This window comes from Puntigrus tetrazona, chromosome 21, assembly GCF_018831695.1.
Source record: "Puntigrus tetrazona isolate hp1 chromosome 21, ASM1883169v1, whole genome shotgun sequence".
Lineage (NCBI taxonomy): Eukaryota > Metazoa > Chordata > Actinopteri > Cypriniformes > Cyprinidae > Puntigrus > Puntigrus tetrazona.
This window is the reverse complement of record NC_056719.1, coordinates 9,424,609-9,452,116: the sequence shown is the minus strand read 5'-3', so window position 1 is coordinate 9,452,116 and position 27,508 is coordinate 9,424,609. Positions and strand designations below refer to the sequence as shown.

At 37.4% G+C, this 27,508-nt stretch overlaps 1 protein-coding gene across 15 annotated transcripts in view; it reads left to right on the top strand.

Moving 5' to 3' along the window:
* The window catches only part of nrxn2a (neurexin 2a), a 260,155-nt gene that overhangs the window by 52,251 nt on the left and 180,396 nt on the right, over window positions 1–27,508 (top strand). For 6 of the 15 annotated variants that reach the window (XM_043221581.1, XM_043221580.1, XM_043221589.1 and 3 more), the window contains 8 exons: window positions 1,945–2,246; window positions 4,760–4,804; window positions 8,050–8,211; window positions 10,765–11,191; window positions 12,845–13,228; window positions 14,150–14,353; window positions 17,397–17,423; window positions 26,628–26,747. In XM_043221581.1, the coding sequence (XP_043077516.1) occupies window positions 1,945–2,246; window positions 4,760–4,804; window positions 8,050–8,211; window positions 10,765–11,191; window positions 12,845–13,228; window positions 14,150–14,353; window positions 17,397–17,423; window positions 26,628–26,747 (1,671 nt within the window). The remainder of the gene's footprint in view (window positions 1–1,944; window positions 2,247–4,759; window positions 4,805–8,049; window positions 8,212–10,764; window positions 11,192–12,844; window positions 13,229–14,149; window positions 14,354–17,396; window positions 17,424–26,627; window positions 26,748–27,508) is intronic. The other 9 variants (XM_043221585.1, XM_043221588.1, XM_043221579.1 and 6 more) reach the window with 4 other exon arrangements.

Sequence of the window (27,508 nt, the reverse complement as noted above, 5' to 3'; positions counted from 1 at the left end):
ATCGTTTCTTTCCTAACTGATGGTCTGAGCCTTCTTGCTTGATGAAATATCACAAGTCTTCAAATTAATGTTATGCTCTGCTGGTTAAACCTGGAATGGAATATTTCATACTATTTTTAGCAGCTGAGCAGGTTATGTATGCATATCCGAAGGACGAATATTGCTGTTCCGGTGCTGTAAAACAAGATTGCTTGAGATGTGTTGCCAGAAACTTGATAGATTTTGTAGACATGTATCAATTAGATGAAAAATTACTTCATCCGATGGCATAAACAGTTCGGTCTGCCTCTTGAATTAAGTACATCCAGGACCCCAGGAGGCTGTTTGTAATGCCTGATTGAAAACTGTAAGAACTGATGTAGTTATGTGCATGGTGTAAGCTAAGTTAGCATTCTTTACTAGAGGTCCTATATCTTTCATTTAGTCATATTTATACATTTTTGATTTTTTCTAAACAAATTAAATTTGTAGTATGTGATTTTTTTATTTTATTTTGTGGAGATGTTACAGTAGATTTCAAATTGTTTTTATACTATCATTCAAATGTTTGGGTTCAGTTATTTTTATTGAATTTTTTTTAAAGAAAATTAACACTTTGGTTTAACTGGGGCATTGCAAACTATTGACAGCCATTTCTGCCACCGAATAATATAAAAAAGCTAACTGCGACCTTTTTAGACTTTTTTCTGGCAATTGCAGTTCTTACTTTTTCTCAGAATTGCTTGCTATGAACTCCCAATTTCTATAGTCTGAACAGTGATATATAAACTCGCAACTGCGAGAAATGAAGTGAAAATCGCGAGACGTTTTTAATATATTGCAGTCTGGTTTTTTTTCTTGCCGTGTTTAAATGGCCATCATTTAATTATCACCATGATTTAACAGTAATTTTGTTGGCTAGATTAAAACTGCCTGAGACTTCAACACTTTCCGCCGTGCCGTCTAGCTGTTTTAAACACATCTTATGTAAACACTCTGCCTTAAGAATCGTGTCCAATTGGGGTCAGACCAACCCGAAACTAGGCTAATTATACAGGGCTTCCCTTTACATCACGCAGGCAACCCACCGAATATTCGTGTTTGAAAATCTGTAGTGTTGCACATCAAAAAAGATTAACAGGTGGTGTGGTCTAGACATAAGGCCAGAAAATAAGGGCAAAACTAACAAGCTGTCTGCGAAAGCGATGATTTTTAACGACCTAAAATAACGAAGATGGGATATTTTGACAAGCTTGCCTCCTCGGTCGCCTATTTTCTTAATGACAGTATTTTGAAAATCTACCTCGTTCATCAAAGCTTTCACGTCTTACAGTTGCGTCGGCAAATCAAACTGTTATTTAAAAGTGCGGCTGTGTTTTATTTCAGATTATTCCTGACAGCCCGTTTTCAGCTCGTTTAATTGCACACTCGCGGTTTAATTTCAGGAAGTCAAGCTTTACACGCGTAAATGACCTTCACGATTAGCTGATGCGAACAGCGCTGGGGGAGATTACGCTCATTTACATGTGTGACATCACTCACCTCATCGGTTCATGTCTACGGGAAGCGCGGCTAACAAAACGTGTGATAATCCAGTGAGATTTTCTCATGTCAAAGACATGTACAATGATTCATGCTTGCAGCTGTCTTGTACTGTTAATTTCTGGTTCGTTTATGCTTCGTTTGAGCCAGTGGCCTTAAACCCCTCATTAGCCAAAATCACATCAAGACTCAAGTCCCGCCTGAGCATTTCTGGGTTGTAAAATCCGCTATAAGTATTTTACATGCATTGCCATTTCATTAATTCTTTGTTTCCACTTGTTCGTTCCTTAAATGTTTGCTTGGTTCTGTGCGAGTCTATAAAACATAGAGAATATAAAGAGAAGTCAGTTCTCATTCCCCTGGTCTACATTCATCCCAGCTCTAACGACCTTCCCTTGCCTTTTTCTATCTCCCTTCAACAAGGCCAAGTGGAGTCAGTGGCCACGTTCAAGGGTAATGAGTTCTTCAGCTACGACCTGTCCCAAAAGCCCATCCAGAGCAGCACAGATGAAATCACCCTGTCCTTCCGAACACTGCAGCGAAACGGCCTCCTGCTCCACACCGGCAAATCTGCCGACTACGTCAACCTGTCTCTGAAAAGCGGGGCCGTATGCCTGGTCATCAACCTGGGCTCCGGTGCCTTCGAGGCTCTGGTGGAGCCGTCCGACGGCAAATTCAACGACAATGCCTGGCACGCGGTCCGCGTGTCCCGCAACCTACGTCAGGTAACGTTCACCTTTGCGTATCATCCACAGGATGCTTCATTTGATGACTATACTTTCGTATAGTTGTGTTATTGTATAACAATCGCGGTATGAACGGTTTAAAACATCTTTTAGCGATTTCTACACAAAAGTAAGTAAAACGTTCGAGTTTCCCGGTTGGCTAACAGGTGGAGGTCACAATGAGATCGCGTTTTGATACTCACAAATGCGATGCTCGCGACGGGTTTTTCAATGATTTTGAAGTGCGCTAGTGTGAAAAATCGCAAGAGCAGTTTTAAGTGAATGTAAACATTTTACTCAGCTGTTCGAAAATAGCTGTTATTTCGCGTATGATTTTAGCTTTAATTCCTGCAATATCAAGAGTACATTGGTGATATAAATAAAAGGTGAATTTTAGACAAGTTTGTACACTGAGGCAATGGGTTGTTTTGAAGTGAGCAGCCAAATTTACTTCTGGAAGGACCTTTTAATTAGACTGCTAGCAAAGTGAACTTGATGTAAGTAATTTATTTTTAAAACCCAACAGGATACATTTATTTTCTTCATTTACTTATTTATTTATTTTTAACTACTGGTTCCCAGATTTAATGTCATTTTTTAATGAGTTAATGATTAAATGCCTGATGTAAGGTCTTTAACACAAGCTTAGAACATTTTCTAATTCTATTCTATGACATTAAAATGTGTCAGTAATACGAATTTATGTGTGTTGCTCATTTGCTAACAAATAGCTCAGTGGGACTACAAAAGTAGTTGGGCGCATAGGAAAGACAGTTTGCTTACTAGCTCACTTTTACAGTGCTGTCCAACCCAAACTTTACAATTTGTTGAAATAGAGTTGCCGGAAATTCGTGTTGCTGATGTTATCTGACGATACCTCTGATGATTGTATTTATGTTTCAAAATTTTGCAAACGTTTATGTTTAAAAGACCAAAACATGCAAGAATCATCCACTTCTGTTGGTCGCGGAGCTTGCAAAAATCCACAAGACGGTGAAAAAAATCCTAAGAAAGAGATCCGGATAACATTCTGATTCAGAATAACGTGCTCGCTCCTGAATGGAATTTACCTTGAGATGAACTGCACAAAGCCCAGGCTTAATTGGAATCTGATGGTCTCACAGGTGCTTTAGTGGCTCAGGCAGTTGTTTTGGAGCCTGTCCACCTAACAATGCTAGCCGTCACACGCTTAACAAGGTAATGTGTAACTCTGATAGCAAAATACATTTACATTTTAAGCACTAAGCAAAATATTTCTGTTGTTTGATTCTTGGAGGGCTTTCGGGAATCTTCTTCACTGCAGGATTGAAGTACCATTAAGCCACAGGCTCTTCCAGACATAGACGGCGGCGATAATTACCTTCCAGTTGTTACTAACCAGTACGGATGTGTGTGTGTGTGTGTGTGTGTGTGTGTGTGTGTGTGTGTGTGTGTGTGTGTGTGTGTGTGCGTGTGGGTCCCTGTTGAAGAGGAATGTTTTGATTTGGCGACTCCATTCAAGTCCAGACTGCACCGCTCTGTTTTGCCTGTGATTAAATCCACGACGGTGAATATGCTTCAATTACGCCGGCAAAAATAATCTGTCCGCATTCGGCAAGCTTTCCATCTTTTGGAGAAGGGGGAATGTTTACCATTTATCATTTAACCTAAGAGAAAAGGGGTCCCTCTATCACAGCCTTCAAAAAAAGCAGCGTTTGTAGTCGAGGCTGTTTTTGTTTCCGGTGCCAATATCCTGATTACTTTCAATCCGTTAATGCTGAAATATGATTATATGATGGGGCGCATCGTACAGAAACATACTATGCCTGCTCGCTTCTGCCGCCGCTGATTATTTCTCTATTTGACTGCCGTAACCTTTAGCTCAAGTGTTGCTTACAGAGCCGAGGGCGCACCTTGCGTCTGTTAACGAACGAGCTGTGTTTTTGTTCTGCCACGACAAATTACGGAAATACCGGGCTCGGCGACGCCGAGCAGGCATAAACGAGCGCATAACGGGTGTTGACATTTTTGCTTTTGTCATTCATTTACCTTAAATAACGAGTGAGTCGCTACTGCTGCTGTCATTCTTTACTCTAACGCTGCTGCCTCTGCAAGATCCCTCCTTCAAAACCCTCCCTGAACCATCTTGTTTGACAGATTAGTTGAATTCTCTCTCTTTTTCTCTCTTTTACTAACACTGAAGCCTCTAAGTGGATTTGTCATTGTTTATCTTCTTGCCTTTACCCCTTCAAATACTAACATGAAAACCTCCATGGAATGTGAGCCATCTGTTTGCCGTTGACAGTGTCCAAAGAAATTAGGTCTAAACTAACAGATTTTAACAGCTATTTTTTTTCTCATTCTTCCTGGGAAGATATATTCTAATGGAGGGCGGAGAAATTAAGTATCATTTCTTGGTATGGTTAAATTTGCTTTAAATTGCTAGTAAGTCATTTTCAATCCTTTTTAAAGCTTCTGTGGAGTTTATGGTATGTAATTTTACTCTCCCTCCTTGTTTTTTTCTTTTTTTGAAGCGCGCAGGGGTTGGACTCCCTACGGTAAACAAACTGCATTATATGGTAGATATCACATTCTAATTTGTCTAGTTTGGTTTGGCCCTTTCTTTTTATCTCTTTTTGCTTTTACTGTGCAGAAACGACTAAAGAAAAGTTTAAAAATGGCATCAATCCCCAGGTGCCATGCAAAAGTTCATTTTTTGCCATTTGCAATTTATGTACATTGGGTTTTTTTTTGTTTGTTTGTTTGTTTGTTTTTATAGCACTCACAATCCCTTCACCCATATTCTTATTAAAATGCTTTTTGAGTTCTATCATCAATAACACATCCTATTTGGCTGAGAGTTTCTACGGTGGGCATAAATGGTACCGTAAGCTGCTGACTTCAGTCCGGGCCACACAATGGCCGGCATTACATTTGTTTTCTCAGACTGAAAACACATTTTTATGCTTAATGTAAACCCTGATGTATTGCTCTAAAACCGTATTCTCAAACTTGGCATTTACATTAAATTGCATGTTAATTTAAACTATAAACTGCCCAGTGCCAGGCAGCGGAAAAGGGCAGAAGGTGCTCTCTCAAAGCATTTAGTAATTTCTCAGATAAAAGAAACCATCAAAAACAAACATTTGACTGCAGCTCTTGTGCAGCGTTTCTGTCCACCTGCTCCATTTTCCCTTATTCTCCCTCTTTTATGTTGGCTTTTATTAAATGCTGCTGCATCTCATACAGAGGTTTCGGCGCACTGTATGATGTAGCATTTAATAATACTGATTTTCGCTTGGAAACGTCTCTTAACATGCAATGTTCTCACACATTGTATTCATATCTGCCAGGTTAATCAAGAACGGCAGGAGAGAAGGGCAATGAAGGCTTTTATTTGTAGATGCAACTACATGCACTTCATCGCAATAGCACATTTAAAATATGCAGAAAACTGCTAATATTCAAACTTTGTTGCAGACAGCGGAGCTTTATAACAAGAACAATTTAGTTTTGTTTATGTTGGTTGCTTAAGGTCGCCAAGCAACGTCTTAACTCCAATTAATATAGAATTCAGAATCTTTTATTTTAGTGGCTTTGAATTAGACTAAAATTGCCGTATTTGTAATGTATTCTTTTCAGTCTTGTTTTGCTAAATTATAATTATACTGCTAAATTATAATTTATGAATATGAGTAACGAAGTGTATGATTTTTCCTTCTTGGTTTGCATCCTTCAGATTGCAGCAAATAAATATTATGTATTTATTAAACATACTAAATGAAATATTCTTTGACTATTAAAAAAAAACTGTAAGTGTTTTCACTTTTAATACTTAAAAATTCACTATTAACTACGACTCCTCCATCAATAAATTCCTAATTTGCTGCTTATTAATAGTTAGGTAGTTGTTATGTTTAGGTTTTGGGCAAGATTACGGATGTAGAATAAGGCATTAATATGTGCTTAATTTGTACTAATAAATTGCTAATATTCTAGTAATAAGCAACTAGTTAAGAGACCCTAAAATTAAATTTCTCCTATGAGATAGAATTTTGTACATATCACCCCATAAATACTGTACGATCAGATATAATATGTTGGCAACATTTTAATGTAGGGACCAATCACTAGTAACTAGTTGCTTATTAGCCTTATTCTATATCCCTAATCCTACCCTATACCTAGGCTTAACTATTAACTATTAATAAGCAGAAAATGTGAAATTTATTGAGACAAAAGTTGTGGTTATTGGTTTATCAATGGCAAGAATTGTGATCGATATGAATATGTTTAGATGTTTACACTTGTTAATGTTAAAATGTACAAGCCCATGTTATTGACAGTTCTTTCTAATTTCCAGTTGCCTCACACTTTAATGTGAAAAGAACGACCTTGGGCAGACAAACCGAGGTGTTCTGCTTGAGCACAAACACTTTATATGAATTGAAAGTGGAAAATGACAGAATTGGATAAAAATGATTGCGGCTGCCATATAGCTGTTATTAACCCTCTGTTTTGGGAACAGAGAAAAAAACTGCCCTCCCCTTACCCTTCTCTTCCTGTGGCAAAAGACTACATCTTGTTTTCCTCATTTCATTGTATTGATTTTTGTCATTCAGTTCTGTAGCTGATGACATGTAGCACTTTTAATCCAGCTTGTGGGACATGTTGTTTTGCATCACTGGACTCGCGCTTTTGTATATCGTGTTTTTCAATACGCAGCTATAGCTATACGCCATTATGCACCTGCATAATTTGCTTCCACTGCACGTGTGGGTAACTATTTTTGTTGATGTTGTGTGTCGCTGTACATTGATTTATTTATTTTTTTGGCTTTCTTTTCCCCTCCATGACTTGCTTTCTCTGCTCTTTCTTTCTTATAAAGGTTCAGACAAATACCGGGTTTCAATTTCAGGACAGTGCACACCATCTACAATTTTAAAAATTTTATTCCCCAGCTTTGCCTACTTGTCCGCAGTAATAATAACGTTCACATAATATTTGACAATATTAGAGATGGAATCTGAATCCTTTCTGTCTGTCGGCATGGAAACGCCTCTACCGCGAGCTTTTATTAAGTCTGCAAGAAAACCACCAGTTTTGGACGTCTGCCAGTGTTTCCACGCTTCAACATTAACATTTACAAATATTAGATTGTGCGCTAGATGCATTAAATTCATCACAAATGACTGATTCTACACGAACTACACAGAGTCCTGAAATCGCAGCCCGAGATGTCTTAACCGTCATGCACGGCTTGTGTATTAACAAACTGAAAGCTATCGCTACCCAAAACACCTCCAAAGTATTTCTTTTCAAGACATCTCTTACGAAATGTGTGCAGTTAATCCAGTAGTTGATCAGAACTGACCACCAACACAGTTAAATGCAACCTCTGTTATACTAACAACCATTTTTGTGTCTGAATCCCCCCTTTTATACTAATCTCGCACAGTCACCCTTAACATCACTTGCTAACCCACTCAACATATAGCGATTCCTCTTAGTTCCTGTAGCCATACACCTCCCCTTCCTGCCTTTCTTGACTAGTCCAGCACACAAGACAGCATTCTCTCATTCAGAAAGCAGCAATAGCAGACATAAAAATGGGTTGGCCCCTCGCTAAAGTATGCATACAGAACCAGAGGAACCCCCACGTGAAACAGTTTTTGTTTTTTTGTTGTTTTTTTTTAGTAGAAGAACTTGTTGAAGCCAAGGATTTCAACTTGTGCATAATCAAAAGATTTCCCACGTTCCCTCTCTTGTTTCTTCCCTCTTTCTCTCTGTTTTCTATCCCTTCGTGGCCTTTATGCAAACACAGGTGACGATATCGGTGGACGGCCTGCTGACAACCACCGGCTACACCCAGGAGGACTACACCATGCTGGGCTCAGATGATTTCTTCTACGTGGGCGGCAGTCCAAACACAGCAGATCTGCCTGGTTCCCCTGTGAGCAACAACTTCATGGGCTGCCTTAAAGATGTAAGAAGCGTTTTGTTCTTTTCTTTGAATTCGGGGCGAGATGGTCTGGACCTTCTCAAAGAAGTCCTGGTTTCTGGAGTACCATTGATGTTCTTTTTGTTTGGCGAGCGATCTGTCCTCTTTTACCTCTTTCTTATCTGTCCTTTCTCCTTTCTCTTTCGCACCCCTCCGAGCATGTCCCATAATTTATGTCATGTCTATACCGTTGAAGTTCCAGCTTTACTATCCTGACAGCCAAATTAAAAATTGATTTCCTCTATGGATCCCCATTCGACTGTCCCAGACTCTCCATCTCTGTCTCGTTGACCCCGGACTCTATTAATCACCACTCTCTACCTGCTCAACCGTACAGTTAGTATCAGTGGCCCTCTTTGGTAGGCGCTTGAGCACTCCCTTATCGCTCATCTGATAGAGATGTATACACATCTACAATGCTGTTAAGCTTTTGGGAATCTGTGTTTTGTCTTGTTTTTCTCTTCTTGCTCTTTCGTTTTCATTTGGTCTTTTGTTGCTCAGATACTGTTTGTTGTTGGATGTTCATGTTTTCCCCCATGTCGACGGCATCTACCTGTGTAGCGTTTAATTAGGCTAGTTTGTCATATATATACACCCTCTCGAGTCATTTTTTTAGGTCCTTGATAGGCTGTTTGCTGAGGTTTTTTTTTTTTGGTTTGTTTGTTTCTCTAGGTTCTTGCTTTTTCTTGTATCTTGTCGATCCTCCATTGAGATCACTGGGAACAAATCAAATTTTTCTTGAGAACTATTTTATTTATTTAATGAAATATTCATGCAAAGTGAACAATCAAATGTCTTTACAGGAACAACAATAAAGCCAGACAACAGTATCATCATTACGTCAGTCACTTTTTTGTACTTTTTATTTGTATCCTTTAGTTCATTGTAGAACTATAAGTACTCTTTTCATTGATAATTGCTCATTTTGGATGAACAGTTTAGCCACTTTCTATAGAAATAATTTTTTTCTTAATTTGATTTTATTTTGTTCATTTTATCTGTGCAGTTTTTATGTCTATCGAATGTTTATCACCGGAAAATATTCAAACCACTTAAACCTTGATTCCAGGAAAAAGAAAAGGGAATAAATAATAATAAATAAAATGCATAAGAAATAAAATTGGCTTTGACCTCCTGAGGTTGACATTTTTTGAAGGTTTAGAACCTTTTGTCTGATAACTAAAAAATGACTTTTAGACCCTGAAAAGGGTTTTGTACCCCATTTGAAAAGTGCCTATTCCAAAAAGATTTTTACATCTTCTAAAGGAATGAAAGTAGTTCTTGCCTTTTAAAAAGTGTTGGATGTTTTTTGGTACTCTATCATGCAGTTGCTAGGGTGTTGTGTATGGTTGCTAAAGTGGTGCTAAAGTACAAAAAGAGTCTCCCGCTTCTAGGCCTGTTTTGGTCACACTATATTTTAAGGTCCAATTCTCGCTCTTAACAAACCATTAACTACAACTTTTGTGCTATTTTACTAATAAACAGCCAATATGTTATTAATATAGGAATGCTAATAACAAAAAACGTAAATAGTGAGAATTGATTCATATACCCATATATATTTTCAGGGGGTTGAAAATCATTTTAGTGAACTCCAATAATATAAATGTGGGGTAGGAAACAAGTAACAGACATTTTATAGAGGAAAACGCTTATGAAACATTGAGATTACAGAGCGTATCTTAATCTGATAGAAAATCAGGAAGATTAGGATGCTTAGGTTGTGCAGTCAGAAATGGTTTGAAAGGGTCTCATTGATAGATCCCTCCCAATTTTTTTGTCCGCGCTCTCAGGCAATAATTGCATTTTTCATGTTCCTTCACTCAGAGCTGGCACCTCTTGTTTTGCTCTTACCTCTCCCTTTATTTTTCTGTCATGAGGGCTGACGAGAAACATGGCCGTCTTGTGTTATTTTCAGAGACACTCAAGTTCACACCCAGCAACAAAGCGTCAGTCATCATCTTCGGACAGAGAGAGCGGCTGGTGTAAAAATGAAAAGCATGTTTGCCGTGCAGGGCTGATTCGCCCATCTGGCTGTAGAGACACAACATGTGACCGAGACAAAAAAAATCGACCCCAGGGGACACATTCGCAATGCATGTGCTGTAGGAATGTTATTTTAGGAGCAGTTTTGCTTTGCTTCTTACCATGTGGTCTAGACATCCTACCCTAGATCAAGATTTCTCAGTTTACGTCACTTAATGAATGCGCTGTTTATGCGTGCGATTCAGAAAACCACTTAGCTTCGGCATCGTCGGAGCTAATGTTAGCGTAGGATGATTCATCATATTAATGAAACAGAATATCGATTAGACGAGGGTTTCTGTAGAGCTGTGGATGAGGTCGCTAGGTTTATGTGATCCACTCGTGCTTTGAGTATTTAAAGAGACTGCTGTGTTTACTGACTTGAAAACCGTGCCCCCGAGGTACACGCATCAGCTGCGGTTTGTTTGTACCAGTGGGCAGCGGGCTACTCCATTCCACCCTGTTAGCATTCAAGTGCTTTTTTTTCCCTCTCTCTCTCTCCCCCCATCCCAGGTGGTCTACACCAATAATGAGTTCAGACTGGAGCTCTCCCGCCTGGCGGAATTGCGCGACCCCAAGGTCACCCTCCACGGTGACCTCACCTTCCGCTGCGAGGATGTCGCCGCGTTAGACCCCGTCAGTTTCGACACTCCGGCCGCTTACGTAACCCTTCCGCGCTGGAACGCAAAGAAAACCGGTTCCGTGTCCTTCGACTTCCGAACCACCGAACCTAGCGGCCTCCTGCTGTTCAGCCACGGCCGGCCGCAAGGTTCCAAAGATCGCAGACCGAAGGTTGACTTCTTCGCCATTGAGCTGCTTGAAGGCTTCCTCTACCTGCTCATGGACATGGGCTCCGGGAGCATCAAGATGAAAGTCGGGAACAAAAAGGTCAATGACGGAGAATGGTGCCATGTGGATTTCCAGAGAGAGGGCAGAAAAGGTCAGGATACTGCGAGATCAGCACACACATCATTCGCTTGTATAAAAGTGTTTTTAACCTGCTTGCTTGTGAGACTAAAGAGACGTTTGCTCTTAATCTCTTCCGTTAAAGCACTTTCTCGTTCTGCCCGCTTAGGGTCCATCTGATATGCATACTTCACAAACTGCGAAATCACCATACTTCATTTCTTCTACTTCTCATTACCTCTCATTACTGTAAGAGCTCAACTCAAATACACTTTCCACAGTTTTAAAGCAGCGGGCCCGGCGTGGGATTTAGTAAATCCCAGGGGAAGAGGTTGAAGACCTTTCCACTAGCTGAGCTCAGGGAAAAAAGGAAGCGCAGTGGATTGTTAATGCTAAATTAATGAAACTTCCTTTTTTTTGGAACTTGTGACAGTACAGTAGCTACACTGATTTCATGAGTTACTAAAATGATAGTCTTGGGGGATCAGTAGTAGCAGCATTAATTAAATTAGTTTGGGTTTATTATTAACTAGGACTGTCAATTAAACATGTTTATTAACTGCTACTACAAGCATCCAGGGTTGTGCTAGGATCTATCTATCTATCTATCTATCTATCTATCTATCTATCTATCTATCTATCTATCTATCTATCTATCTATCTATCTATCTATCTATCTATCTATCTATCTATGTCTGTGCCTGTGTGTCTGTCTGTCTGTCTCTATCCATCTATTTGTCTGTCTCTGTCCATTCTGTTGTTATTCTATCTGCCTGTCTTTCACCATATTGTTCTGTCAGTCTATATTTCTGCCTGTCAATGTATTTTCCTATCTGTTGTTCTGTTTTATTATTCGGTCTACAGTTGTTCAGACCAGTGACCTGTCTGTTGTTCTGTCGTTGTTATTTTCTTTGTTGTTTTCTATCTATCCTTCTGTTTGATGTTCTGTCTATCCTTCTGTCTGTTGCTGTAACTATCCTTCTAAGTATTTATCGTTCTGTCTTTCATTCTGCCTCTCATTCTGTCACTCATTCTACCTACTGTTCCGTTTACAGTAAATATAATTTAGTCTGTCCTTATGACTGTTTTTCATTTGTTTGTTTGACTTTGAATTTCCAATTCATTTTAATTCTGTGTCTTTAACATCAAAATTCTAAATGTTTACTGCCTCAGTTCAAATTAAGGAACTGCATTCTCAGTGCAATTCTAAATATTGCACAGCCTCGCAGGCAACATCCAGCAAATGATTCCATGGTTATTTACAGTTTACAGCTTAATTAATCATGCCAGCTGTATTTCTTTATTTCTTTATTTACATTTAAGTGACACTTTATGGACCAGTTTTCACTATTAAGTATTGCTTATTAGCATGCACGTGACTGTCATATTAACTTTTTATTAGGACTTACAAAGAACATACAGTATTAATACTTTACTTTCTAAAACCAACTATCTTACTAACTATTAATAAGCAGCAAATTAGGAGTTTATTGAGACACGTGTCTTAGTTAATAGTTAGGTAATAATGAGAACTTGTCCCTAAACTAAAGTATGACCTACATTTCTAAATCAAAGTACATTCCTTTTATTAAAAATGTGACTAAAATGGCTCTAATTGGTGTGGTGCTATAGGTTCACAAGCAGATTATGACCGATCTCCACGTTCTTCTCATTTCCTATCTCCTAGGCTCCATCTCTGTTAACGGCCGTAGCGTGCCCTTCTCCACCAACGAGGGCAGCGAGATTCTGGATCTCGATGGTGAAATGTTTCTGGGGGGTCTGCCGGAGGACAGCGGCGGTCTTCCTTTCCCTCCAGAAGTGTGGACCGCGCGCCTCAGGCTGGGCTTTGTGGGTTGCGTGCGGGATCTCTTTATAGACGGACGCAGCAAGGACCTGCGGCGGCTGGCGGAGCTTCAGAGCGCTCCGGGTGTCAGCAGCTTCTGTACGAGAGAGACCCATCGGAGGTGCAGCTCTGAGCCGTGTGCCCACGGAGGCCGCTGCCGCGAGGGCTGGAACCGTCACGTCTGCGACTGCACTGGAACTGGATATCTGGGACCCAACTGTGAGATGGGTGAGGAAAGTAGGGCTTAAAGCAGTGGGGAGGGAGGATTAAACACGGGATTACTTCTCACCGATGAGACACATTCTCATAAAGAGCAAGGCTTCAGTGCTTCACTTGTATACTTTTTTATTGAGATACAGCTGCACTTCAGCTCTATTCATCAGATCGCACCTGCCTAAGCCTTTGTTTGCTATTGCGGTCTCTTTTCTAACTCTCTCCTGCCCTCTGCTGTCTGTCGCTAAGAATAGCAGCGTGACCACTCGTGTCCAGTACAGACATGTCACGGGTGACTCAGCAAGGGGGCACGTACTCTTGAAGCTATTTTTTTTTCTCTTTGTCTCTTACTTTGGCTCAGTTCTCAAGCGGACAATTCTTGTTCAAATCATTTTTATTGATTTAAGCAAATCGCGTGTGTTTTGGCAGAGGCATTTAAATGAGGAAGTGCAATTGCCTAAAATTTGAACAGTAGCTAAATGCACATCATTTATTGATTTTAAAATAATGAGTTGATTCTTCTAAATGACTTCTTTCATCATGTGAGCCATCCATCGGACACTTTTTAAAACATGAGCTAATAAAAATGACAAAACGCAATGTTACTACAATTTAAATGGAAAGTAAATATCTAAAAACTAATGAACAGTGTTGAAGTATTGAAATAATACTAAATACTAATACTAATATCAAAAACAATCATAACAACAAAATATTATCCTCCATTACATACACATTAACAATGTAAACTCCACCACACAAAACTACAGAATTGTATTATTATTATTATTATGAATATTTTGTTTTATTACTTTTAAATTGATATCTTATAAATTTACTTTACTTATATTAGACTGCTTACAAATGTAAAAGAAGAAAGAAATGTCCTTATTTTTGGCGTTTTCTCGTTTCCTCTCTTTTTTTCGGCGCTCTCAGAGTCTGCAGTGCTGAGTTACGATGGCAGCATGTTTCTGAAGGTCCTGATGCCTCACGCCATTCACACTGAGGCCGAGGACGTGTCTCTGCGCTTCATGTCGCAGAGAGCTTATGGTCTACTCATGGCCACCACCTCCAAAGAGTCCGCTGACACCCTGCGTCTGGAGCTGGACGGGGGAAGGGTCAAACTCACCGTCAACCTAGGTAACCTTCCACCGCTGACCTCTGAGCCCCAGGCACTCATAGAACAAGTCTGGGGTCCCTCCCAGAATGCATTTCACCTTCATTCCTCCATCTTTATCTCTTTCTTGTCTTTCTCTCTCACTGTCTCTCTTTCTCTCTCTCTCTCTCTCTCTCTCTCTCTCTCTCTCTCTCTCTCTCTCTTTCTCTGTCCCTGTGCAGCCTTCAATGGCTATCTTTTCTGCAGCTTTCAGAGCAGACAGCCAGAGAGACCAACCCATGTAATTTGTTCTCAGAAGGTACATTATGTTATAATAGGAGAGACAGAGGGGAATTATATTATTATATTATTTTCAATTCCTGTACATTTTCTATCTATATAATAATATAATATTAAATAATATAATTAATAGATATTATGAAATGTAAAATAAAATTGTACAACTTTAATAATAAACACATGCATGTATACATTTAAAAAAATAAATGTTATGTTCATATATTAAACATTTATATATAATATAAATTATATGAATATAAATATAGATATCTAAATACATGTAAATATTTTCTACATGTATACTGGATATGTGTATGTGTTTATTTATACATAATACGTATAAACAGAACACACACATATATTACGTAAACTAAAACATTTTTTGTATGGGATTAATTGCAATTTAATTGTTTTACAGCTAAATATTATTGCTTTACAGCTACAGTTAAGTTTAATATAATATAACATAATATAATATAAAAGTAAAGCAATAAATATAATGAATCTAATTCATTTAACAATCACAATATAACAAAACTGATTCAGAATTAATATAAAATAATAATGTAAATTAAATAATAAATTGTGTAATTAAATAATATAAAATAACTACAATTTAAAAAAGAGCACATATCAATGCAGTAACTTTAATTATTATTAATATTATTTAATTGCTTAAACCTTTAATAATTACATTTAATTATCATTCATTATTCAATTTAAAGATCGTAGGCTGAACTTTTTATTTTACATTGTACTGTTGTAACATTTGCCCATCAACCTCACAGCCATAATGAAATCTTCCACAGTGGCTGTCATCTGATGTTAATATTAACTTAAAAAGAACAGCCGTTCTAGATAAAATGCTGAAGATACAAGAAATAATAGATAGAAGTTTAATTTCAAAGGCTGTCAAACTTTAGACGAGAGGAAAATCACAGGGGGTTCAGGAAATACTTTATACTTCAAGTATAGTGATAAAAAGTAATAGAATCACATTTATTTTTTCAAAAAGAGAGAGAACTTTACCGAGCATACGCTGAATAAGTGTTAGACGTCTAGCTTGCTTGTGACTGAAGAAATGTAATTGCCCCCTGATCTCTCCCGCTATAAGAACCAAACAGTAATTCTTCTAAAGTCTCTCACTGCCCTCCTGCTCCGACGGCAGGCTATGTCTGTTTGTACAGAAGATTACAGGCAGTTCCAGTCCACAGGAGAGTGGAGTCTGAGCTAGTCCTTCTGTCTTCGAGCAGTGCGACAGTGAGACAGGTCCCTGGCTGTCTGTGGTCATCTTCTGTAGCGGTTGACAGCTTGAGAGTTCACCACAGCCAAGAGTGCTCGCACCGCTCCGTACCGTCCGTTACTTCACCTCTGCAGCGGGACATTAGGACTTTATCTCACCAATTCCAATTAATATAACAAACAAATGTCAAATTATATGTTACCCCGCATTTAAAAACCTGGTTAGAGTTGCGATAAAGAGCATGAAAGTAGTCACAGCCTCGGGAGATTTGTGTCCATTGCTGTAAATGATAGATTATATCAAGGTATTCGAGATACAGCACTAATGTTTCAGAGATGTTTCAGAGTACCAGAGGGTCCTAAACACTCATTTCAACCGTCTCTGGATTGTCTTTGTAAACAGGGACGCCTGTTATTCACGCATTGTTTGGTTCAGAACCCTCTTTTCTAATGCTGATGCTTTAATGTAGGAAACAGCAAACAAATGACTTTAGCTGGGTTTTCATAGACAGGGTTGCATATTTTCAGAGATTCTTCTATGAGGCAAAAATCGATGTTTTATTTAAACAGAGATAAATTGTTAATGATATTAGTGGTGCTATGAAAGTATGCATGAACTAAACAATGTAAACTTTAGATGCAAAAAACGTTTCCGGAGTTTAATTTATTAATGTGAATCAATGGAAAAAAAAAAGTCATTTAGAAATGTATATTAATATTTTATCGGAAAGACTTTACATATCAGATAAATGTAACGCTTTTCCGCCTTTTTATACAAACAACAAATGCATATATTTATGTAAAATAAAATAACGATTACATTCAAAAAAATATATCATTACATTGTAATACGTCACGCTTTAAATCAAAATACGCAGCTTTGGTGAGCATAAGAGAATTCTTTCAAAAACAACAAAAAAAAACTTACCAACCCCAAAACTTTTAAACAGTATGTACTTTGTTACATTAGTTCATGAAAATGAAAGCTTATTTTGTTCCTCTGTTTCTAGGCATTTCAAAAGGGTCACGTATATATATATATATATATATATATATATATATATATATATATATATATATATATATATATATATATATATATATATATCAGAAACATTTTCAAAAGGCTGAGAAATATTGTTTAGCTCTGCCGCCCAGTCTATAGGCGACCTGTTTTGTAAGCATGAGCTCTTGGCTGATGGTGCAGACTGCCCTTGCCTACAGTCATACTGCCAGCACCCACATACAGGGAGGAGGCAAAGCACAGGCTAAATCCAATATTTTATCTGTATATTTATAAATTGCCAAATGCCACATATCTGGTCTTGGCATTTTTACTTCTTGTCAGTTGTGCTGTCTCTCGTCCTGCGATTGTGGGGTGCGGGCGCTTGTAGAAGGGGCCAATCTGACTCTCACCTTGTCCCCGGATGGTTGACTCTATGCAAGAATTGTTTGTTTGTCTGCAGATTGAACCTTGAAGGATGTGGTTTTGAATTTTAGTTTCTTTTCCTTTAAATCTCACCATCTCACTCTCTTTCCCACCAGATTGTATCGGGATAGACTGTAACCTTAGTAAGTGATTCTTTTATCTGCAATGCTATTTTTATCTCTTCTCTCTCTCATGCTCAGCCCCAATTCATCCAAAGTTTCTTCTCCTCCCTCGTAATCCTGTCTTCCTGCACCGTTAACACAGATTTTCTTTTGAACATGTTCCCAGTTTGCATCCCTCTCTCTCTCTCTCTCTCTTTATTTTTTTCTCTTACTCTCTCTCCCCAACACCCCCCTCTCTCCAGCGTTCCCTCAATCTCAATCTCTTTTGTTCCGCAAAATATGCCGATTTGCTGCGGTGTTTGAAATTAAGCATAACCATCCCAACAGTTTCCATTTCAACACCATATGTTTCTCACTGCTCCTCCAATGCTCTAGTCTGTTTCATGTCCCTGTGGGACTCAGTTACATAAGGAAAATACGGTAATAAACCATTTAATAAAAGAAGAAATCTTCATTTGCCAAATCAGGCATGAGGTTGAGCATTGCCTGTATTTGAGCGGTGTTACATCCATACGTGTGTTTTGGGAAACGATGCGATCCTCTGTATCAGCAGTGCAGTGATGCTGAAGGTAAGTAGTATAAATCGGATGCGTGAGATGAAAGGAACGCAGGTTGTGTGTGTGTGTGTGTGTGTGTGCGTATTTACAGTAGGTATAGTTTGTGAAAAAACTTTTGGGGAAATTTAGGATGTCCTCATTTGGAAAAACCATTTCTAAAATAAAAATATTAGGTAACACTTTATCTTAAGGCGTCATTGTTACACGTCACATGTACTTACTGTTATAATATCAGTACATTATGCATAATTACAAGCAAGTAACCCTAGGCCAAACCCTAATTATATAGCAAGTACATGAAGTTAACTGTACAAACGATTTCTGTTTTTTATGGGAGCAGACAGAATGAAGTTAAACACATAAATCGAAATGTAATAATATTTGGAAACACTGTATTTTATGGTTTAGTTTAATTATACATACCACATGTCAATACCACTATGGTTTAAAAATCTAATTTGGTAATAATGTTAATGTTATATGTACATGTAATAACCTAAAACTTTAAATAAATGTCTTTAATATATTTATTTATTAATAATAATTTCACTGTAACAAGCGCACTTTAAAATAGTGTGAACTAACGAAATTCTATTTTATTATATCTTAAAATGTCATTCATTCCTGTAATGTGGAAGCTACTTTTTTTTAGCATCATTACTCCAGTCCTTAGCATCAGGTTATCCTTCAGAAATCATTCTAATACGTGGAAACATTTCTTTTTATATTCAGTTTTGAAAACAGCTGTGCTGCCGGTTGTTTTTTCATAGACAACGTGAAAGTGATTGACGCATGATTTACGCATCCAAAAAATAAATAAGCAAATTAAAATAGCAGTGTACATATTTGGCTGTTTGGTTTGTCAGAGGGACACAAGTAGACGTAAAAATACACAAATATAAATTAAATTCTCTGGAATATTATGCACTGCTAAACACCGAGTAGCTAAAAATGTCATGAACGTAATGTAGGATGTATTAGCATGTAGTAGTATGATGTAAGCTAATGTTGGTACATTACTCTGTTTTATATAATAAGCAGTAGTACAGTATGTCTTCATTTCAATAACAGCAAAAATGTGCGTGGATGTGCATTGTGTCGGTTTCATCAGGGACAAAAATGAGGAGGCTACGGTGGGTGACTTCATCCTCTTTCCTTTATTCGAGGATTTAAGCTTTTTCCATTCGCTTATGAAATCCTACACTTCTAAAACGCACTCCACGTACAGTATTTACATCTCTAATTGTAAGATCTGTTTCTCTAGTACTTCATTAGTCATGAGGCAGTAGGTGTTTGCGCTTCAGGACACGCTTCCCAAAAAGCCATAAAAATCTTTTGTGCATCGGAAATTTTGACATGTTCTCCATTCGAATGCGTCATCACAGATTTATTCATCTGTTTTAATGACTCAACAAATTTGGATTTGTAGAATGTTTTCATTATAGATGTTAAATTATTCCAATGACAAACACAGATGTATCAGACTATGACGCATCGTGTGCTGGTTTAAATAAACTGTAGAGGCATTAGGCAGGGCTTTTAAGCAGTAAGTAGGCCCACACAGAGGGGTTTTTTTTTAGGTTCTACACATCCTGAGCTCTTTTGTATTTGATTATGAAATGTTTGCCTTTTGTATTTGCTTTTGAAATATTATGTGTTAAGCTACCAGTCACAGATTTCCCCAAGTTAAGCTGATTTCGCTTGCACTTGTAATAAATGAATGAATAAATAAATAATAAAAAGATCTGGGTTATACTGGGAGCGCTCGTAATAAAAGCTAATTGGGGAATGGGTAATTTGTAAATATTGCAATTTTTCTAATAATGCAGCCAGTTTGTATTTTAGTGTAAAAACGATCTTTATCCAAATGTTTAAGACCGGTTGTGAATGACCTTCGGAATGCATCCGAGACAGAAAAGTGCAGAAAATAAAGCTGTAAAGGGCTCCCGTTAGCCATGTGCAAACTACCGTTATTGAAACTTTGCATGTTTATTAATACGTGGAATCTTCTCGTTTTCAACACAGTCATTTAAAATGGTAAACACTACATTTTTTTTTACCAGTATTGATGATGCGCTATCATCTGTTACTTCTATCAAACATAATAAATAGAAAAAAATAACAGATAGGGGATGAACAGAACATAGATAAATGTAATGCATTGTAATTATGTGAATTTTGTTACATTTGCATTTGAATTTCGTAAAGATATATTTATTTCTTCCTCTTATTAATTATATATATATATATATATATATATATATATATATATATATATATATATGTATATATGTATGACTTTTGGCATAAAAGAAAAATCTACAATTCTGACCCATACTATGCATTTTTGGTTATTGTTACAATTATGCCCATACTATTTAGGACTGGATTGGTGGTCTAGGGTAACATATAGTAATAGCCAAGTCTTAAAATAAATATTACATAATTTAATTTACTTTTATATATGTGTATATATATATATATATATATATATATATATATATATATATATATATATATATATATATATATAATGTGACATGATTGTAACAATAACCAAAAATACATAGTATGGGTCAGAATTGTAGATTTTTCTTTTATGCCAAAAGTCATTAGGATGTTACGTAAAGATCATGTTCCATGATCATGAAGATATTTTGTCAATTTCCTACTACAAATACATTAAAAGGTCATTTTGATTAGTATTGCTGAGGACTTCATTTGGCAATTTTTTTGCACCCTCACATTCTAGATTCTCAAATAGTTGTATCTTGGCTAAATATTATCCTAACAAACCATACATCAATGGAAAGCATGTTTATTCATGTATACATTTTAATAAAAACTTATGACAGTTTTTGTGGTGCAGGGTCACATATTTTAGCTCCGCTGAAGCGTTGTGTTGACCATGCAGGACTCAAACTACCCTAATCGCATTAATCCTACCACCAGGTGGCAACAAACACCGTGTATTACATCCTCAGATTTAGTCCTACATGAGTTTCAGGCTCTGCGAATGCTTAAGTGCCTTTTGAAGACCTGAATCTACAAATCACCTCTGTAACATCCTTGTCATCAAATGCATTACAAAATATGGTAAACGCATTTGCTGACACATATTGAGTTTATGGCGCACCCGCTACTTAGGATCAAAAAAGCGATTTTTCGAGCATAAAGATGAATCTCTGCTTGCTCATATGTGGATAAGTACATTCATAATCAGACATGCATGACCATTTGATATGTTAACCTGCGAAAGTGTTTCACAGTCCCCTCTACGCTCTCAATATTAACTCGATGGGTATGTCAAACATATTCAGACTGATGGAAGTTTTAATGACAGTAAAATGTTAATTGACTTTTAAATAGACAGAAATGCTGGTAGTTAAAGTAAATTATACCCAATTAGGGCCCTCTGCCATCTGTTGGAAGTCTCCTCACCATGATGTGCATTTTAAACAGTTTAGCACAGAGTAGTCGGGAATGCGAACCGCATCCAGATGACGTTACCATGCAAAAATCACACATTAATGCTAAGTTAACATTAGGTTTTGATGAATAATTGACAACGCCTGAAGCCGTTCATCAAAGCTTGATACGAAGACCTGCATTACAACGATATCTAGCGCTGTTCCAAGACGTATTTGCTTACGCGCACAGGTTTTATTTGTACTTGAATTCGTTTACGCTGTCGCAGTTTCATCCGAAATGCTGAGTAATACTAGGCCCGAGCCGAAGCTACGCGCGTGCTCTTAGATTTAAAAGCAGGGATGGGCAACGATTTAAATTTAATTAACAAGCCGCCAGAAGGTGTAGGACGACAACTCCCCCTCTCTCTGCCTCCTGCTCGCTTTTTTTTTTTTTAAGAGCTAGAAGAGCTAATTAGAGGGATGATACGACACCGACTCAATTCAATGCAAAGAATGTCACACATACCTGGTCGTTACGAGTTTTACTCACAGGTATGTAATCTGCAGTGCGATTCCGAGCCGCTTACAGATCGCCTACTAGATTAATACCAGCTGTTTTGCTTATACGAAGTCATCCGTGGAAGGTTCATCATATTTCGAGTGCTACAACACTTCTACAAATAGGCTGACGTTGTTCCTCGGAGGGTCTGTTGACTCCAGCAGAGCCAATTAGAGTAGCCAGCAGCGCAGTCTGAGGGGCTTTGAACCACCATGTCAGGCGCTAGCCGCTCCGCACGATGAAGGCTGAGGCAACTGCTTCGGCCTGACCCATTTTTCCACAAACACCCCAGGCGCCTCTGAGCAGGCGCCAACCGGGGCCGCAGCGGGCCGGCAGCAGGCACTTCTCAAAACCGTTACTTTAGCATATTAACGGCGAACATTCACTGCTGCTGATTGGTTTTGTGTCGGCGGTTGGACTCTTGAGGTCCGCGAGGGATTCGGTGCGCGCGTGCACTGTCACTTTAAACCTGTGTACCGAGGCACAGTTCGGTTTTGTTTCTCGGCTGTTAAACTCCTGAGCCTGTAAGATGATTATACACATGCCAGGGGCCAATTCAATTTCATTTCAATTCAGTTTAAGTATAATGTGTTTGTCTCGTGTTACACACAAATGCTCAGACATCACCAGTCACTCGCCGTTATAATGAGCAGAACTGCCGCAATTGTGTGGGTTTTTTTTTGCTTTCGAATGATTTTAAGACGCCGAATCAATGCGGTTTGTATCTGCAAGTGACACTTGTGAAGGAGAATACAAGAGTGCTTTATACAGTAGTTTAGACAATAGCAGAACTAAACAGGCAGCTGGAGATGAAAAACAGCTTTTAGCAATCACACATACTGTAGGCGGTGATGGTTTAGTTTCAGCTGTTGGGGAAATCCATATGAATAAACGGAGAAAACAGAGGTTAGTTAAGAGGATGTGTAGATGAGCTGTTTAGATGAATCCCAACGTAAATATACATACACAACCCGTCTTTGAGTTTTGTTGTCAGATGAATTAGCTTGCAGACGTTTCCCAATAGATTCTACTGTACATTGTGCATGGGATCTTTCTTAAGTAACTGCTGGAAGAAATTAGGGTATTCATAATGGGCATATAACACACATTAAAATTAAACTATGCATATAATCGTTTAGCACCGCTGCTTTTAATTATACGCATATATAATATATAATACTATGTATAACACATTTATAATACTATGGAAGCCCCTGGAAAAACCACTGGGAAAAAAAAGGTAAAAAAGTTGTTTGCGATATTTTTTATCCCGCAAATGATGCTAACTTCATACTCTTACCTTTTTTTCTTAGAATTGTGAGATATAAACATGCACCCATGAGACATAAACTCAGAATTATGAGGAAAAAAAAAATAAACTCATTATTCTGAAAATACACAAATTCAAAGTTAAGACGGACAATTAAGTTTGTAAGTTATGTTTTTTGCTCAGAATCGGACATTATAACCCGCTATTCCAAGTTTATATCTCAGAAAAAAAGTCCGAATTGAGGGATAACATTTGTCCAGTTCTAGCAGGTAAATTTTTAGAAATGGAAAAAAGAAAATGAGTTGTTAGAATAGAAATAGAATAGAGAGTGTAAGTATTAGAGAGTCAAGTTATTTTATTTTTCAATAAATAAAAAGAAAACAAGTACATAGAATAGCAAGTGCTAGTGTTAGAGGGTCAAGTGTAGATCTTTCTTAAACCATTTCTTGAAGATGGATAAAGACTCAGCTGCTCGGATGGAGTTGGATAGGTCATTCCATTCAGCAGGGAACAGTATCTATATGTGCACTGCAGTTTAAAGGTGTGGAGTCAGTAAGATTATTTTTTACTTTATTCAGGAAGGATTTCCTTTTTTTTATTTCAAATAAATGCTCTTTTCTTTTGTTCATCAAAGAATCTTTAAAAGACGTCAGTACACAGTTATCTGAAAATATCGAAATATTAAAAATACTGTTGTTTGAGCATCAAAGCAGCAGATTAGAATGATTTCTGAAGAATTTTGTGACACTAAAGATGCATGTATGAATGCATGTACGAGCACACAATAATAATATAGATAGTTTATTCAATATACCTGTTAACTGGTGGAAAAGAGGAGAAAAGTATGTTTTCGCGTTCTGTTACCACTTAAAAGTTTTTAAAAGTTAAAGAGTATAGATATTTTAAGAATGTTGGCAGTGTGTGTAGACGGATGGTTAAGATACAAAAAATCAGTTGCAGTTACAGATTTGAAAAATAAAAAGGCAGCAATAAAGAACCTTAAACTCTAAAGAGCACCACACCAGTGAACGATATAGTCAGTTTATTAAGTGCACGCTTTAAATTCTTGGGCTTGTTACAGCAGGATGAATTTTAAATGGCTGCCAATGTTTGTATCGTTCATCTGTGTCTTTATCGTTATAGCAGTGATGTGGGCATTTAGTTATAAAACACTTTAGAATCTAAAATGACATTTAATCATTAAATAATCATGATTAATGGCACAATTAGGATACTAGGGTTACCTGTAAATGTGTTGAAATAAATACATGACAAACTAGTTTAAGGAAACAACCTTTCAGAACTCTGGCAGGTATGGGACTCATTATTAAATAATCCTTATTATTAATTATTCTCCTGTTTTTATTCAGCCTTTATACAGGCAATAAAATGTTTACCGAGCTAATCCCAGTGAACATTTACCCAACCATCAGTAATATTTCTAAATAAATACAACAAAACCTTTTCTTGTGACCTTACATGAAATATTACGACAAAACTGATTGAAGAAGAGCTGCACCTGTTCAGCAGCTGCATTAGAGAATTAGAACATTCAGAGCACACTTTAGTCAACAGATCTTTTTTTCATTTTTATTTCTCTATATACACTTTGAGTGGATGCGGTACATTATAAAAGTAACCCCAAAAAAACGCAACCCATGTGAATGTGGGAGACAACCGTGACCCTGCCAACACTGGTTCGATGTACCCTCATCACACAGATAACCTTCTGTGCTGCGACTACGGCAAGAAGCTGGGGCCAAACCTTATCAAATGATTCATTTGTGTTTGTAATTATATAGATGTAATAGGCTGTTTACAGTGTACTTTGTGTATCTATACTGTACATCTTATCTAGCTGCACCTTAGTTTGATTTAACTTATTAGTGCACAGCTTAAATACATGTAATAATTTTCTAATTACATTAAAATTGCACATGCATAAGCTAATTAAATGGAAGTGTGTCATGATTTTGATAGCTGTGTAACAGACAGATATGTACAGATATGTAACAGCAGCTGCCTGCTACATCCACATAATTACAAACTCTAATTACAGGCTGTTCCATAACTTAAGTTGCTCGATAAGTAGTTTTTATTTTATGTACAACTACTACTAAGCACAATTACCATGTATTATGTATACTATGTATTATGACACCTTAAAATAAAGCGTTACTTTATTAAAGGCATGTCACTGTGCCAATAATTTTAATTAAGCAATAAATTCATTTAAGATTAAGATAATTCAATCACGATAAAAAAGGCAAGAATAAATCATCTGTCAGATGAAATCAGCATCAAAAGTGCATCTTAAAGAAATGTGGCATTAATAAATGTTCACAGAATTTTTGACGAGGTGGAATTAGTTAGCTAACTATTTAATTAGTTGAGTTTTACCATCCTGAAATCGAGCAAAATAGCAAACCATGTTACTAAAATGTAAGTCACTTGATATTACCTTTTGTATACGATAAAGAAAAATATAAAGCTGTTAAATTCATCACTTTAGATCCCACAAACTTCCATTTTAATGAATGGAGTTCTCTACGCCGTACACTGAATCTATTAGTTAAATCGTCTATATACTTTGTTAGCATGAATGATAAAATCCGGAGTGCGAATTGCTTTCACGATCTGTCCTGTGAGGAGGAGCATGACGCACAGCATTAGAGAAGTGTTTCTATCGACTGTAGTCTGCAGGTTTTATGGCGAGACGGCTTGCTCAGACCATAAACACAGCAGAACTGGGATCGCTTTCGTAGCCTTTTAAATGATAAAATGTAGAAATCACTTTAATTTCCTAATAAGTCTAACCAGTTGGAAGTGAAACACAGTCCCTCCATGGAAATTCGGCCCTTTGTACATTAAAATTCTTTTCTGATGTAAGTACATAGTAGTTAAGGCCACCTAATATAAAGTGTGAACCGTTATGAGTTATCGTTCTTGGTGCGAACGGGCTTTAACACACGCAGAACCGTTTCAGCACAAAAGGATTCTTCAGGATGAGAACAGAACCATATTTTTTCCGAAGGTAGAACGTCAGCGCTGGTCCATATGTCTTAAAGAATTCTTTATATTTACCCTATAGAGGCTCACAGAGAGAGTTAGCAGAACAGCATATGTACGTGTCACGATTCTCCTCAAGGAGCCTGTCTGTATGTACGTTTTGCGTGGGAGCCGGGTGGTGTGAAATGTAAATGAGCGTGTTTGAATGTGTAGGTATGCTCAAGAGCGTCTGTATGCGTCTGAGCGGCGCTCTCTCTAGAAACGTTTGAGTTTGTAGATATGTCCTGTCAGTTCTGTACTTGTATGTTTGTGTGTGTGTGTGTGTGTGAGGTGAGGTGAGAGCCTGTGAGGTAGACTGTGCTGTATTGATAAGACGGGAAGCTTGCAGCGGTGTGTGACTTTGGCCCTCTCTCTCTGCAGGTAAAGGACCGGAGACTCTGTTCGCAGGGCAGAAGCTGAATGACAATGAGTGGCACTCTGTGAAGGTGGTGCGCCGTGGGAAGAGCCTGCAGCTCTCTGTTGACAATGTGACCGTGGAGGGTGAGAGGAAGACCTCACACACACTGTACATGTACTGTATATGAACACACCGACAGTTATTACACTTATAATTCAGCTTCAGTATGCGTATGCATAGGCGATACGGTCTGTTTGTCCAAGTATACTCAAAGTTTGGGGTCAATGGGATTTTTTAAAAATAAGTACTTTGTTATTAATCAGTAGTGACCGTAAAGGCACTTGTAATGATACAAAAGATTTATGTTTCAAATAAAAAGTCCCTTTGAATTTTGTTCATCAAAGAATCTTGAAAAAAGTAAGATTGCTTTTGAAGAAAATGAATACTTTTTTTTTATACATTAATCAATAGATAGATTTTTTTTTTTGTTACAAAAGATTCACATTTGAAATAAAACTTTCTTCTAAACATTCTATTCATCAAAGAATCCTGAAAAAAAAAGACATTTAATACTTTTATTCAGCAAGGGTACATTAAACTGATTAAATGTCACAGTAAAGACTTACGTTATAAATAAATGTATTTAATAAAAGCATTTTTTTATTCTTTTGAATTCATCAAAGACACTGATAAAGTATCAAATTAATTAGCATATTAGAATGATTTCTGAAGGATCTTGTTACACTGAAGACTGAAGTAATGATGCTGAACGTTTTGCCATGACAGCAATAAATTACATTGGAAAACTACTAAATCAGGTTTTAAAAAGGTATGATATTCACAGTATTACCCTTTACTGTATGTAGATCAAATAATAATAAAAAAACATTAAATAAATACATTT